Here is a 17325-nt window from a genome sequence, read left to right on the forward strand (position 1 = left end):
ACCCAGGGAAAAAGAGATTTTTCTGTATGATGAAGGGAAATGGTACATAGTTAAATGATGTAAATGACTCCAGTTGTGTGCCGCTGAACCAGCGGTCATGCTGTCGTTCTGAACGTTCAGGGACAGACTACAAACAGAAATGGGGATCAGACTTTAAGGTTAATGCAGAACAGAATGATTCAGTTACTCTGCAGTGGTTAAGGATCACTGTATGGATTTAAGAGGTAACATAAATTTTGCTCTCAGATTTTTATTTCAAACTCTTGAACCTATCCTCCCATTAAAAACAAAAAGTCAGAAAGTAGAAAAGATTTAAGATGTGACTGCTGTTCCTTTTGAAATGTGTGTGTTTGTGGATCTTTGTTAGAATCCAACTTGGCGGAGCCTGGACTTTGGCATGCTCCCAGACCTTCTGGACACCTCAGTGTCTTGCTTTGTGGTGAGAATCTGGGGAGGGCAGAAGGAACAGTACCAGCTCCTCATCGAATGGAAGGTTAATTTGGACGGCCTCAGATACACGGGGCAGCAGGTCAGCAAACACACCCAAGAGCAACAAAGTAGCAACACAATATATAATTTTTCCTGAGGCTTTCTGTGTGGCTTTTGAAAAAGTGAATTGTTACTGCAAAAATCTAATAGTACAGTTTTGATCTTTACAAAGGATTTGTTGGATATGATCTGACACATGTGTTAAATGTTGAATAGCTGAATGTGTAATTAAATCCTTCTAAGAGCGCGATGCATGCATTTCCGTTCTGTCCATGTGGTTTACGTTACTTCATGACATATCAGTAGTTATGAGCAGGGCTGTTGCTGTGCTCTTAGCAAGTTTATGTGTAAAATGATCACTTGGACTCGGCTGCACAGTTCTGTGTATGAAATATTTTTCATCTGCTTGGAATTTATACAAGTGGATGAATCTAGTTCAAAGGTAGCAAGGCTGAGGTGATGCTCACTGCTGTGAGCGAGTGAATGTGGGGTGAGCCATGTTTGGAGTTGAACATTTAACTCTGGATCTGCGTTTGAGTTTTAATTTCTAAATATTTGAACATGAAAACTAAGTAGTTCACTAAATGGAAATCTTTCTGTCAATTTAAAGGGGTCTTATATGCAGTGCTTAACAAACTGATTGTTGGTGTAAGATTTATGGCACAGCTGGCCTTAATGAACAGTTTTAGTATTTACAAAATAAATTTTTTTTAATGTTTCTGTCATTTAAATTGGCATTTATGAGCAAACTCTTTAATCAAAATGATATTTGTAATGCTAAAATATAGTTACTATTGTTATAAAATAATTTTCAAATTTACTGTTTAAGAAAAGAAACATTTATTTATTTTTTATTAAGATGCTGAGTTACAGTGATTTATTTCCATTTTTAAAAAATCATCAAAGAAGTCCAGTGTGATTGGGTGTAACAGTAAATGAATTCAGTTTATTTGCTTAATAAATAACAACATGCTTTTAGTTTAAACTTTCTAAAATATGTTCAATATTTTTCTCTATGTGGTCTAATAAGTTTAAGTACTGCATGCACATTATTAAATGTGAATAATCGCAGTAGAAACAAACTGTGGTTAGAAATACAAGTCCCCAAACATTAAACTTTCTAAATTACTTTCAGTCATATAGAATAAATTTATTGGTGCCTATTTTACTGTAATGTCATCTAGTTGCTAACATTAGGTAAAATGATTATTGTGACTGTCTGTCGTTGCGTCAGTTCACTCTTTTATTCGGTTACACCAAATGTTCTTTCACTCAGAGTTAAATCATCTAAAAATGCACCGAGCGTATATACGTTACATTACATGATTGTAAATAACTTCCATCAGTGTAACAAATGCTTAGTGCTTTATATTTTGACAGTAATCAAAGAAAATTGCAATTCTCTTCCTCATCGTCTTCAATACAATTCTCTTTTCCCGTGCATGCCACATATATGTCAGTGGTAGGGAAACAACCAGTGATTATGTAGCAGGCTGCTCATTAGTGTAATGCGCCACATGCTGCATTGATTCAGTAGTAATATGAAATGTCTGCATGTGAAAATGTGATTTAGAGCTTCAGAATCTAGCTGTCTGTTTGGCTCTTTGCGTGAAAAGTTTGGCCCATTCAAAGCCTTCATCAAAATAGTAAATGCAGTTCAAATGCTGATGAAGAACTCAATGTTATTCCAATTTATTCAAATCCAGACTGCATTGGAGGTTGGTAAACAGCACAGTCTCATGCACATCCAGATGCAGCCGTCCTTTGTTCTGAGACTCTGTCCCCGTACAATCAGCCTTTTCTGCCCTGCTTTGTCCACAGATTCGATCCAGAAATCCAAATGAGATCATATTTGGATTGAATGATGGCTATTATGCAGCTGACTTTGATCAGAAGGTATGTCCTTTCGCCTGTTTTCTAAAGCTTCTTGCATGACAATAGAATACCAAGTTCAAATCTTGTTAGCATTGTTTCGACGTTGTTTGGCTTCTGCGCTGAAACTCAGACATGTGGCTGTTTCAGGATCAGTCGGAGCGTAAGAAAAACAGCCTGCTTCAGGTTGACCAGAGTTCAGTCAGGAACTCGTACAGCGTTTTTTCTCTGCTCAGGTAAGATTCAAGCTGTGCAGCATTGTCGCATCTCATATTCATTTTATGGAGCTGGCCTTAAATCAAATGTAGTGAATCACTTTTTATGGGGAGCATCTTCTGCTGACAAATAGATCCATTCAGTTTTATTTATACAGCACTGAATCACAACAGCAGTCGTCTCAAGGCGCTTTATATTGTAAGGTTGACCCCACAATAATACATACAGAGAAAAACCCAACAATCATATGACCCCTATGAGCAGCACTTTGGTGACAGTGGGAAGGAAAAACCTCTTTTAACAGGAAGGGGCGAGGCCATCTTCTTCTTCTTCTTCTTCTTATTATTATTATTACTTTTATTAAATAGGTCTTTCTTGCTTTTATCATAAATATTTTCAATACATTTCCTGTGTTTTACTTGCCTTTTGTGGGTTTTACTTGGGTATTTGCTGTCCAGCAGATGGTGCCAGAGGACAAGTTTTATTTTAGAGTCGTTGTGAGGGAAGCTCTGCAACTTGGTAGTAACTCATACATCCCAGAGTGAACACTGTTGGTCTCAGACAAAATAAAACTATTGAATTACAGATTTTAATCACCTTTTCATTAGGTCTGTGGCAGTCTTGTGGTTGTGGGGTACTTGAGGATATGGAGTGTAAAAAGGATTGCAATGCATTTTTACGCCACAGGAGGGAGACAAAAATTTGCCGAGTAAGTTGCTAGTTGTTGGGAGAAACCCTGGTTCAGTAATTAGGAACTTGAGACATAAGGGCCGGCTGCATCTGTTGACAAACAGGCTTGTTGTTCTGCATTTATATTTAAATGTGGTAGAACGTAAACAGCACTTACAGAATCACCAGGGCTTCCCCAAGGGGAAACCCTCTGTTTACCGATCGTGTAATTACCCCCAGTTTTGTCTAAATAAATATATATTTGGAAAGTTTCAAGTTAGATGTTTCCAAAATAAGATAACGGTCCTGTCATTAGGTGCATTATGAAGGCTTGCACTAAGATTTTCCTCCTTTAAGAATTAAATAAGGGGCCATAAATGCGTCACAGGCCTTTGCAATGTCAAGTAAATGGAGTTATGCCAAAGCTGTCTGAACTTTAACAGTCTAGAAGTGGTCATGGTTTATGGTTATATGAGTGGAGACCATCGCCTCTCCAGTAGGGCTGGGCCATATTATACCGTTCACGGTAATACCGGTATAATGTTACGATAGGAAAATGAAATATCGCGATAGAATATGAGTAAAACGCGCATGCGCAGTGCCTTTGTTTTCATACGCACATGGCCGATTGTTGAGTGAAACAGATGAACCAGAATTGGTTTGTAAAAATGGTGCAACTTCAGTGATGTGGAACTGGTTTGGTGTTTGTCCGTCAGATACACGACTTAAATCTGGGAGTAATCTGGGTCCTAAACTCCGTATGCTTCAGGTCAAACAAACACTGCAGCATCACTAAGAGTTAAAAACTGTCTAAATTCTTTCATCTTTAATAAAACGATCAGCATTGCTGCTTTACCAGGTGTAACTATGAAGTTTAACTTCCAGGCATCCATGAAAACAAAATGTATTACATTTAACGGAGTTAGAAGTTAGCAGGAAGCTAGCAGAAGTTAGCTCGCTAGTTTCGCTAGTTACCTAAGCATGATATAGCATGTTCTGACTGAGAGATTTCTGAAAAAAATCAAACGTACAGCTCTGCTATCACTTCCAACATAAATGAAGACAGGAAACTAAACAGCAGTGACGTTTGTAGGGTTACTGAAGTTGGGCTAGCTGGTATATAATAATGTGCTACGTGATCGCTAGCGACACAGCTATGTTAGCATAACATAAACAGTGAAGCTGGAGGACGAACACTAACACTTTTCCACTTATAAAAGTTAACGTGAAGGTTCTTCATGGTTAGAGACAAATGCAATCGCATGGCAGGATGCTGTAAACGGACCAAACTTCACTCAGGAGAACAACTGAGATAATCCATCCACAATACGAGGTTAGTCATTAATATACTGCAACAACATGGGAATAGAGCAGCTGCCAGAGAATTCAACATTAATGAATCAATGGTACAGAAGTGGAGGAAGCAAGAAGAATGAGTTTAATAAAGTTTGATTTATCTGACTGCTTTGTTTCGCGTAATGTGCCTTATAATCCTGGGCACCCTATGGTCCGAAAAATACGTACTGCACACTGCAGTTTAATGTTGCAAAGCACCTCTTATGTCAGCCCATTTCTACTGGAAATGCCTTTTGGTTAAACTTTCAGCAAGGAATTTGCATTTGCACTGTTACATTTTTATAAAGCTTTAATGTACATAAAAACCAGCTTCTTGTTTAAGTGAAAATAAATGGAAGGTTGTCTTTTTGCGCTAGTAATGTTGTGGAGTTGTATTTTGTCTCGCATCAATTATATCGTTGGTTATATCGTTATCGCAAATTTTCAAATATATATCATGATAAATATTTTTGGCCATATCGCCCTGCTCTACTCTCCAGCAGCTTGAAGGAGAAAAAGCCCAGTTTGAATCACAACTTTTATGACCTCTGCTCTGGCTTCTTCTATTATCGTAGCCTTCGTCTCCATCCTCTTCTTTCTATCCACACCACATGGGATCTGTGGGGTTTACCACACTTAGGTTTGTTTATTTGTTTAAGGAACCCCATTAGCTTCCACAACAGGGGTTGCTAGTCTTCCTGGGGCCCAAACCATCAAATACCATCGAATAAAATGTTACACAATGAATTGGATGCAAAATATCCACATAATTTGGCTCTTACATCCACAATAAGGTTTTACAATTCTGAAAATATAAGCATGTAAATATTAAAAAATATAAAAAACACTCAAACAAAATACACAATTTCCATTACAAGTGACATTACCCTCTACAATTTTTACAAATAAATTAAAAACTGCCTAAATAGGCTTTTAGGTGATTTTTAAAATTATGAATAGAAGCCAATTCTCTAATTGCATAAGGCAACTTATTCCACTGAAAAGATGCTTTAAATATAACAGAGTTTTTCAAAAAGTTACCTTTAACTCGAGGAGTCACTAAATTGTGGTTAGTTGAGAATCGTGTGGCATGATTATGTATTTCATCTGGATACTGCAACTGAGCATAAAAAAGTGTGGTGTGTTTACCAGTATTGCTTTCTTTAAAAATACAAGTAAGCCATAGTATAATTTAACTTGTACAGAAAGCCAAGAAAGTTTACCGCGCATTTTATCAATATCTGTATAATATGAACACCTTAACACTAATCTGGCCGCCCTATTTTGGACTAACTGAAGTTCAGATCTGTCTTATTAGCTGCTGACCAAATGACTGCGCAGTACTCTAGATGAGATAACACTAGTGCATTAATGACATCTTTCATAACTGAAGAAGTAATATAAAAGGAGCATTTCCTAGCTATAGCTATGCCCTGTCCCATTTTCTTAATAACAGAGTTGATGTGCTGAGACAATGAAAGGTGGTGGTTTATGGTAACACCAAGTAATTTAGTCTGGGTGACCTGTTCTAATACCGATCCAGCTATGGAAAGATTTAGTTGTGGGCTGTTGACTAAGCGTCCTCTACTTCCTATTAACATGTCTTTGGATTTAAACACGTTTAAAATCACGTTGTTTTTACTTATCCAGTCAAACACGTTCAGCAAATCTAGTTGTAACACGCTGGTCAATTCAGAGTAGCTACTGGCTGAATAAAACACGGTGGAGTCATCAGCATACATTACAAGATGAGATTTATCCAGGACGTACGGCAGATCGTTTGTAAAGACTGAAGAGAGAAGTGGACCGAGGCAGCTGCCTTGGGGTAGACCACAGTTCATTTCACAGCCCTCCGAGAAATAACCGTTATAATAAACCTTTTGCCTTCTTCCAGACAAATAACTTTCCATCCAGCACAAAGCAGCTGGTGAAAATCCATAACATTTTAGTTTATCTATCAAAAGATCATGATCTATCATATCAAATGCAGCACTAAAATCCAAAAATACCACCCCGGCCAAATTCCCATTATCTAGATATTTGTACCAGTTATCTGTCATGTGACTGAGAGCTGAGCTGGTGGAATAACCAGGTTTGTAGGCATGTTGAAACTGAGCGAGTAACTGGTTTTCTGTTAGGTAATGTTGAATTTGTTCATAGACAATCCTCTCCATAATTTTACTTAGAACGGGGAGCAGACTAATAGATCTGCTATTGACACCATTAAAAACGTCATTCTTGTTTTTAGGGATGGGAATTATTTTCGATTCTTTCCACTGCAATGGAAATAAGCTGCATGCCAAAGATCTATTACATATGGGACATATAGGAAGGGACACAAACTTGCAGTTTGCTGTCTGTGTTATCAGAGCCGGAGGATGTATCGTCAGGAAGTGATATCAATAAGCGCTCTACCATCTCCACACTCACTGCCTCAAACTTAAATTGGCATTGCTTATTATTCACGATAACATCCTGTATAAGACGACGTGATAAGGTGGGATCGCCTCTGCTCATATTAGATTTTAAATTTGTTATTTTATTGCTGTAATAATTCACAAAATAATTGTCCTTAGCTTTACTTATAAACGTTCCACCCGTGTAGATGTGAGACACCACCGGAGCAAGATCTCTACCCATTATATTATTTAAAACTTTCCACACCTTCTTGCTGTCCTTACTGGCCTCCTTGAGCTTAAGTTGATAATATTCTTTCTTCTTGTGCCTATTCAGTTTAGTTACTTGATTTCTTAACTCGCGATATCTTGCCCACTCTTGTGGGTTGATCCCTTCTATTTCCTCACACTGCTCTGTCTGCAGCTTCCACCTCTGTCAGTGTTTTTTTTGGCTTGGTGCATTCACATGCACATGATTTATTATTATTATGTACTATAACATGACTCATCAGACATGGTGCACTATTGTAGTCCCCACCCCCAATGGCATATAAGGATGTATGCTTAGTTTCTGGAGCTGTTTGATGATGAAGTGAGATGAAGGGTGGTGTTCACCTTTGCTCATCTAATATATATATATATATATATATATATATATATATATATATATATATATATATATATATATATATATATATATATATATATATATATATATATATGAAGGGTGGTGTTCACCTTTGCTCATCTAAAATATATATATATAAAAAAAAATGTCTTCAAACAGCAGTTGTGCATGTCCACTGCAAACACCCACAGTGTCGAGATCTGGCCCAGCTCTCTCCGGCTCTCCTTTCTGGCCCGGCGCAGCGTGTCTTTGTTAATGCTGTGTGTTAATGGAAATTGATGAGGGCGGCTTCACAGAGAGCTTGCTGATCTTGATAAATGGCGGTAATTTGTCAGCAGATTCATAGTGTGCTTTTTCGGCCTGGCTCCAGCACCCTTCGCTTGTGTGAGTAACATGTTGATGTGAGCTAGCCAACACAACACCTCTCATATGGTGAGATGAAGAGGGAGCAAACAGATCATCAATCAGCAAACGCCTGTCTCTTTCAGTGAGGCTGTGATAGAGGGCAGGCCACATCCTACAAAGAGCAAGGCCCCTGTGTGGGTAGAAAAAAAATGTGACAGCTGTTCAACAAAGCCCCCCCTTTATGTAGAGACTATTAATAAAGGTTCAGATATTCTTTGACCCCCCAAGTATGCTTGTAAGTGGAATAATTATTTGGTAGGACAGGGTGGAAGCTTGTAGCTTGGTTTTAATTTTGATATCACCAACTCATGATTCTAATTGTTTTGCAGTTTAAACTTGTGTCACACCGAAGTAGTGTGAAGTGAGAGTGTGCACGTCGTGGTCCCTGCTCTCTGAAACCAGTTTAAAGAGTCATGCACTTGTAAACCCTGCTGGCCTTATGATGATGTGACACATGGTAAACATGGTTCTTGGAGCAGAACTTTTCACAGGTTAGCATAATGTCTCAAACGCCCAAAGCCTAAAAGGGAGGCTTCTCTTCTTCTTGGTGGTCAGAGCCACATGTTGTCTCCTGACTTCCTTGCGTATGCTCGTACGTGGACTACATGTACGTACGGTGTGTGTCAACGGAAGCCGTGCACAGTGTTGCTGAACTCAATGGGGGGAGGGGCTTCGTGCCTTCAGAGACTGTTGAGGTGCTAATGCTTTCCTGCAGGCAGCCCCTGAGGTCAGCAAGCCTGCTGGTTGTTTCATTCCTCTGGAGCAACACGACCAATCGTTATTTCAGATATGCTGCGTGTGTCATTTTGTTTCAGTTATTTACCTCACTGCCTGTCCTCCGAAACACATCTTTCAGCCTGAGATTGCTTCCTCCAGAGATCCATGTTTCCAGTTTGTCTGCTGTTCCTGACGCTGCCCATTACTCGTCCGATTTTCTCTCACTGTCTGCAGCGTTACAGCCCCTCTGGTGTGTGCCTAGCATTGCAGGCTTTTATCTCAGCTTGTTGACGTAAGGATTACTCCTTCCACATGTACAGTACTAAGCTATAGTCTCTCTTTCTGTTTCCTGGCTTCTTAAACAAAAGAGTGCAAGCTTTGACTAACAGCGTTCGGACGTTTTAAAAAAGAAAAAGGCTAATTACACCAGCCTAAGTGAGCATAACTAATAATTTGACACTTTTAGAGTAAGACCAGCGTAAGGAGCCTACACTTGTGACTCATCACGGCAATCCAGCCTTCCAGAGTTGTCTAAATGCTTGACCCCTTTTTGACCCTTTCAAGACTAAACATATCTTTCCTCGAGATCTCTCTGGCTTCCCTGCATCTTTGTTGTAGCTCGTGTAAACATGGCTTATAGCAACAGATCCCCACAAAAACACCAGCCCGGAGCAGGAGAAGCACATACACGGGCTCGCCAAAGAAACTTCTCAGCAGTAATCTTATCTTTCAGTCCATGTGGATGGAGACAATGGAGAGGTGATGTGAATAGCAAGTAGTTAAATGTGTTGACATTCTTTCGCTGTGAGATATAGGCAGCGGCGAGAAGAGTTGTTTGCTGTGATTTTCCTACGTTGTGTTCTCTGTATTGTCCCTGGCAGAGGTGTGTAGTGGGATCTTACCCTCCATTTGTTGTTTTCAATGGGTTAATTGGGCGGCCCTGTTCACCCTGTGCTGGTTGCTAGAAATGAATGCAGCACAGTCGTTAATCTGTGGGCTTGTTTCCTTTGATCCAGGATTGTTTGACAAATGCATTGGGTACACTTACATGGGATAAACAGGTGGAAGTCTGGGCAGGCCACACAGTGAGTACTCCTTTACAGTCAGTGTAAAGCAGAAAGAAATGTGTTTGTCACACCACAGAAACGTGTTATCAACCACCCAGCCAAACACCCAAATATTTTTAAAAATTACAAAGTGTGAGGAAAAAATAGGTGATTTAAAAAAATGTAAATTGTGAGAGAGAGAAAAGCCTGCTGAGAGGGTGCTGACTGACAGCTCTCACATAATCGACTGGATTCCCCCTGCAGGAGACTTTGAGGAGTTGCCCTCGGCGTAGATTTAATTGAACCACACAGGAAAGGAAACGAATCACAACATACATTTAGTCACTTTACATCTGTTTCTCCTTCTTGTGCCAGACTCCACTGTGGTCTCGTGTACCCGAAGGAAAGGAACCCTCTAGAGTCTGAGGTGTTGCTCTTGGGTTTTTTGCACGGTGTGACCATTTGTTGGCACATCCACTCCTGGGAAGGCATTGTGTTAACATACACTCCCACACTCAAACTGCCAAAACCTCTGCTTTTCTGGGAGTAGGCACACTTAATTATCAATTAACCGAGTGGATTTGATTAGCAGCACCTTGCTACTTCTCTCCCCTCTTAATTCCAGCGGGAGCAGTAAGGACGTACTACATTTTTCACAAACTGCTTCTGCGTAGTTTTTGTTAAATAAAGAATGACATGTTGTAAAATAATGTTGTTGTTCATCTGAGGTTGAATTTGTAATTTTAAGACCTATTTGTGCTCCGGTCATTTTGTTTTAGTGTTTCCTGATGAACGAAACCTGAAAGAATCAAGAGCAGCTCTACTACTTGATATTGTAAGAAGCTGAAAGATCGCCTGCACATGCAAATGATAGAAAAGATTCAGCTAACTACAGCCACTGCATAGTGATGTCCTCTTTTCGAGTCGTCTGCCCGAGTAACAGAGCAGCACAAGGCCACCCTTGAAGTTTAGCTCTCACGTTCTTTCAGATGAGAAACGACATGTTCCCAGGTGCCTTCTTGTTTGTAAGCCAGATGACACATCTGTATTTGCTGATTCGTTCTCAGTCCTCATTTACAAAAGTGCAGATTCAGGACTACATCATGGCTGCAAATGTTTATTTCAATATAATCAGCAAAGGTAAATGAACAGAAAACAAAAGCTGCGTTGCACGGAGGCAGCCCCTCCCCTCCAGTTTCCTTCCTGTTATCAAAAAATACTTAGCATTTATTGAATTTATTCTGTAAACCTTTACCCAGAGTTTCCAACAGTGCCTTCTTTTTTATCAAAAAAATCTGGGTGCGAGTTTCATGCGACACCTCATCGTATCTAGAATCCAAGGAGCAGATGCTGTTGTTTGTCCGATGTTTATCATTACGAAGGGTTGAGCGCAGAGCCTCAGTCATAACTTCCTGCGTGTCCACAGCAGAGTTGTCAGGCATGAAAACAATGGCCACATGAGCTGGTGTTTGCTGGACAGTTACTCGGATCTTAAAGAGACCCACTGAGAGCGTACAGCGTGAACACCCCCTGCCTCCCCTCTGCTGCAGTGATTGCTGTGCTTCAGACCGAGGCTCATGGAGAGATAATGGAGCAGACATGCGTGAAAAGGAGAGAGGAGATAACAGCTCTCACCTGAGGGAACGCACTGCTATCACCTAAACAGATGAAGCTTTCAAAACAGATTCATCCTGATCTTTCAAAAGATTATCAACAACTCTTATCACTGTCACCTCAGACAGATTAAAAAAATCTAAGAGGTGTGGTTCCCCTGCAGGACAGCTACTTACAGCTCTATCTACATCATTATAGAAGCGTTTTTGTTGTTGTTTTGGTTCTTGAAGAAGTATATTTTCATTACAAAAAGCCTCCCCGGTCTGAAATTATTATGCTTTATTCCTCATTTAGATGAAGAGACCTAGTGTCATTATTTCATGTGTAAGGCACTTGAACAGCATTTTCTATTTTTGTTTTCTTTTGTCTTTGAGCCAGAAGTTGCCTTATATGGATAAAAGGTTGCAGTGCTGATTTATCAGCTAATACTAGCAAGCTGCATTACTCCATCGTGTGTGTGCGCAATACTCAGACACACCTAACAGCTGATAAGAACTTAAGTTACAGTCTATTAAAACACAAAAATTTCACTCACCGAGAATGAAGCCCAAACCTCTTGGATGGTCTGTCCCGCACATTAAGCCATAATATTATTTAGATAAAAATACCATAAAAGAGACCAGCAACACACCCACAGTGACACTCGGTGACTCAAAGTACTGGATGAGGCCTGGATGCTGATTGGTTCCAACTGCCTATCCTGGGATACCTACCGTTCTGTGCAGCCACGCCCCTAAGTCCATTTTCTAGGACAGAGTTGCACTAAAAGCTGCACAAGGGGGCAAAAACAGTTCTTGCTACCAGGCCGTAAAACAGCTTTTTGAGTTGGTTGTTGTAACATTGTTGTAACATCAACTCCCTTTTTTTGGAATCAGCTTAGAGGCCAGCGATTGCTAACATGAGAGCTGACAATCGATGCACTGCTCTTGGTGCACAAATCAAATAAAGGGAGTTGATGAGCTCTTTGTTACAATATATGACCCAAGTACTGGATCCCTACATCAAACCCAACCATGCTGGACGGCTTCTAAGAGTGAGGCAAACCGTATGCAATTTCATTTTTAAGGGTCACTTTGTGTGCATGGAAATAGAACTGTAACCATTATAGTCCAATCATAGCTTATGGCGTATGAACGCCACTGACACATTTTGCATGAAGCAGATGATTTAACACCAGAGTGACAGTTGGATTGCTAGCTGCCAGTTCCCACCATGTGGGATTTTCGTCTGTTGATGAGTTGTTGAGTCCCAGGGGTTGTGCTGAGGGGGTTTTTGTCTATCTTTGTGCGACTTGACGAAAACATTCTCCGAAGCTAAATGCTTCTGTGATCGATGGTCTAAATAATGTGCTTGCTTGTCATTTGTATACTGATGTTGCTGTTTCCTATTTCAGTGATGACAGCGACATGGAATTTGGACGTGGGCCTCCATCTTTGTGGTTTTAGTTAATTAGTGGGGCTGCTGAGGTTTCTCTCTGCTCTCTGGCACGCTTGGGTTCAGGTCTATTGGAGCCGTTTGATCTCAGGCGGTATTGTTTCCATTATTAGACAATATTAGTGATTAAACTTTTGCGGTCGTATTTCTGTACTTTAGAACTTGACCCGTCTGTTCTCGCTGCTCTTTTTTTATTATTAGGAATGTTCTCAATATTGTTTATGTCCTTATTTAATGGCAGAACTATTCAATAGCTTTTACAGTTTAAGAGACTCAACAATTGGTCTGGAACAATGAAGGTCAACCCAAGTCAGAAAAAGAAACGGGGAGGGATGACAAACACACTGCACAATGAGTCTTCCCCACATGGGGACGATCATTATTCTTATTGTGCCCTACAAACAGTCGGTGTAAACATCCAAGCTAAAAAGAATGATTTGCTGGTGTAATCATAACTGACTCTCAACTTTTAGCCAGCCCATCAATTTAATGGTCTCCTGGAAACTCCGTTTCAGCGCTGAGTTGTTCTTGTGGTCTGATGTGTGGTTAAGATGATGTGGATGATGACTTTGTGTTCTACTCCCTCGGCAGGCTTCACACAGCCCAGAGAGCCATCAAACAGACCCAAGTCACAGTGCAGAAGATCGGGAAGGAGATCGAGGAGAAGCTAAGGACGACGGCGGCCTGCACAGAGCGGGTGAGCGTGGTCGCCCCTCGGCAACAAATTCCAGCTCATCAGCGACTGGTTTAGATGTTTTCAGTAGCTTGAAAGTTGGTGTGAAGTTTGTTTTCAGAGGAAGTACCATGTATAACACCACAACTGATGTGATCAGCGATAACGGAGTTTCTGGCCTCCACCAATAATAAACATCAGAATCGTGCTTGATACTTACAAGGATTTAAGAGCTTGTCTCACACAAAGCTCCAAATGTAATTGTAACGTAAAGAAATGTGAGATCTGAAAATCCATCGATTGTGATTGTTTTGATAGCTCAGCTCCTCAGTGATGATGCCTGCGCCAAAATGCCTTGTTTATGTTTCCACCTCCTGTAATGTGCTCAAATACGCTAAAGAAGCGTGTTTAACATATTTGGAATTGTCAGGCGCACAGCTGTGAAAACGCAGTACCGATCCCAGGTCTGACATTGTGTTTACTGTAAAAATTCACTTCAAAAGCATCCCCTCTCTTCTGGTGTTATACAAGCCCGGAGGCAATGATACTTTAGTATTTTTGTCCCCCAGGTAGGCGGCACAAAAAAGCATTTTCACTCACCATGCACGGTACAATTGTGGACAACTGGGCTGCTTTTGTGTCCAGTCCAACTGGACTCTGAGAGTGTGTATGTGTGCTGGTAGAAGATTTAAGCGATCTGAATGTCTGCTTAGTGAGCCTCTTTATACAGCTGTTACAGCTGTTGCTTTCGATCTTGCTGCTCCTCATGAGTTTTTGATATCCCTGATTTTTTTTTTTTTTTTTTTTTTTTTTTGTTCCTTTCCTTAGGCCTTCACCCTACTTATTAAGGCAGCCCCCTACTATAGCCTCAGCTTTCCCACAAAAACATCGAGGCTCCATTCTTTTCGCCACAAAGGATCCCTTTCAAGAACTTTTCTCTGATATTTCCCTCTCAGTGAAACATTCCTCAAACCCCTTTTCAGAGTTCAAATCTGCCAATAAATCACATAATCCTCATCTTCTACCTTTCTGTAAAAGCCCCCCCCCCCCATCTTGGAGTGAGTGGAGCATTGTGTGATTCTTCTAAGGGCTTCCCACTTTGGAGAGCTCTGTACCATCTTTCTGTATGCGTCATGGTGAACATGCATCAAAGGGCGATGGAGTGGAGGCCACCTAGCCGAGCACATGCCCCTTTCACCCTCTCACCCACACTCTGCCATTAATCTGCTCAGTTATAACACGCTCCCACCCCCCCACCCCCACGCCTGCTGCTTATTTACTCAGCTGACCCACTGCTGTTTGATGTTCAGTAGACATCAGACAGACCCTGCTGGTTAGGTACAGTCTTTCTCCCTCTCTGTCTCGCACACACACTCACACATCACAGCAACCCACTTGTTAATTCTGGTGCTCAGTGAAAGTGTAGGAGGCTCGTGGTTCGTGCCAAAGCCAGTTGTGGTTAACATGTAAGTGTCAGGGTGCGACACACTGGACAGATAGAGGCTCTATCAGTCATCTCTTTCCCCGTGTTTTCTCCACGGTACCCACAGGAAGAAAAAAATCTGTATCATATCTGTTTTTGCTCTGATCCAGGCTGCGATCTCTTATCTAAGCGAATGTGTGTGAGATGCCAAAGTCCCCGCTCCTCCCTCCCTAATCTTACATCATTATCAGTTCCCTGTTTGTGTCTTCCATCTCCTTATTACAAGTGTGTATGTGTATAGTTTTTTTTCTGTCTCAGCAACTGTGCTGCCCTCCTGAATCCCCCTAAATCCGTCTTCCTGTTTTGAATGGATCATTTTTCGTTGAGTGGTTTTGTCAGTCGCTGCTCTCTCCCCTTCATCTACTGTGCAAGTGCATCCATCAACCCCTGTTTCTGTTCCTTATTAGATGATTAGGGTGAGCCCACTTCACACTCCTCTTTACCAGATAGAGAAATGAAGATGATGAAGGGACGCCGCTCGGAGAGGCTTAGATTACGACTAATGACCTGCGCTCTGATGGCGCTGGTGGGCAGGGATGTGGGGTGGAGAGGCGCCTCTTGGCAGGAGTTTTAATTCGGGGCGGTCACTCATCTTGAGTCGCTGGGCTTTATTGTGGTCTTTTGCTTCGGGTTATGTTTGAGGGTTTGTGTCCGTCTTCCTGTTTGCATGTTCTGAGACTTTCATGTGGCGTCTTACTCTTTAGCCTTTCTTACATTTTAATTGATGAACAAACCCACAGCTACAACTTCACATTCACGTTCTCCCAGCCGAATCCATGCACAAGCAATTTCCTCCAAATGTTGAGCGTACATATTTCTAACTTCCACTGCTGCCACTCATAACACATTCTTTCCTGAGACAACACTCAGATAATGTCACTGTCTGCATCAGTTTAAGAATGGCTTTGTGTTGACACCTGCATGACTACAAATCTGCTCAGGTTGCTGTTGGAGACAGCTGTTTCCTCAGCTTCCAGATAACTGTCCTGGCTCTATTTTATTCTCTTTTTCTATGTAATATCGCAGTAATAAAGCAATATCATATGGCAGAGGAAAGTTACGCAAACAGTCGAGAAATCAAAACACAGTATTAAAATAAACTGTGTAAAATTAAGTAAATATACATATATTTTCATTTTTCTCATTTTAATTAAAGTGTACTTGGATTCCATCCACCCAACCAGCCATGTTTGTGATTCAGTCATTGTTGAGCTGTATATTGTTACCAGTCTGTTACTGGGATCAGTTCAGTTTATTAGGTAGTAATTTTCATCCAGAAGCTCAGGCGTCAGGCTACAGACATAGCTTCAAACCTTTTAGTTTGACAGGGATAGCTGTTTAGAAGAAAATGGTTTGCTTGAGACAGAGGATGCACTCAGGGGCCGAACGGAGTCCCAGTATTAGATGAATTAAGTTAAACTGGGAGTCATGGAAAGCTATGACTTTCCATGACTCCAAGTGGGAAATATTAAACGAATAAATAAGAATTAGTTGACGTTTGTTATTTTCACAGTATATCCTGCCTTTCTCCCATCACCCACAAACGCTTCCGGCAGATGGCCGCCCAGCTCCGAGCCTGGTTCTGCCGAGGGCTGCTTCTTCCTGTTGAAAGGGAGTTTTTCCTTCCCACTGTTACCAGTTGCTTGCTCACAGACTGGTTGTTGGGTTTTCTCTGTATTGTTGCAGGGTAGGTTTACATCCAAATCTGTAAAGCACCTTGAGGCAACCGTTGTTGGGGTTTGTTGCTGTATAAACAAGATTGAATGTTTTCACTTTCACAGGTGAGTCAGGTTGCTGTCAATCAGTCACAGTCTGTGCACAGCTATGCAAACATGAGAAATAGGCCTTAGCAGCCACAATAAGTGAAAACACCTGTTTGTCTCTGTGTGTATAGACCTGTGAAGTTGGGTTTAGTAGGAGACAGAAGGAAATTGGAACAAACCAAAAACATGCTCGGGCCATTGTTTAAATGAAATAAATGGTAAGAGACATATTACAAAACACACCTTCTTTCCCAGCTGTAACGATTTAAAAAGGAACAAATGACTGCATACGAGGACAGATGTGTTATGTAGATGATTTGTAAATTATATGCTCTATGTGAGAGGCCTGAAAGGGAGAAGACTTTATTCACTGTGGTTCTGGTGCAGGTTCGGCACCCGGCCTCATCTGCTCACCTCAGACCAGCTGTTTGAACGTGGAACTCAGTACTACTTACCTTGGAGCCGGCCGTTCCCATGACTTGGGCTCATTAGTAAACATTAACGATGATTCCAGGGCTCAGTAAGACGTTTTGAACACGCAAATCTTCCTTTCTGTGTTATCATTAGCTGTTGACAGTGCTTTCT

The 17325-nt window shown here is 41.0% G+C and overlaps 1 protein-coding gene across 1 annotated transcript in view; it reads left to right on the forward strand.

The window, feature by feature from the left end:
* The window catches only part of uvrag (UV radiation resistance associated gene), a 94977-nt gene that overhangs the window by 8310 nt on the left and 69342 nt on the right, over positions 1-17325 (forward strand). The window contains exons 4-7 of the mRNA XM_085469459.1: positions 368-529; positions 2311-2385; positions 2512-2597; positions 13413-13518. Coding sequence (XP_085325585.1) covers positions 368-529; positions 2311-2385; positions 2512-2597; positions 13413-13518 — 429 coding nt within the window. The remainder of the gene's footprint in view (positions 1-367; positions 530-2310; positions 2386-2511; positions 2598-13412; positions 13519-17325) is intronic.

The sequence above is a fragment of the Copadichromis virginalis genome, linkage group LG10 (genome assembly GCF_057382275.1).
Source record: "Copadichromis virginalis isolate Kocher_CV1m ecotype Utaka linkage group LG10, C_Virginalis_male_GT1.1, whole genome shotgun sequence".
Classification (NCBI taxonomy): domain Eukaryota; kingdom Metazoa; phylum Chordata; class Actinopteri; order Cichliformes; family Cichlidae; genus Copadichromis; species Copadichromis virginalis.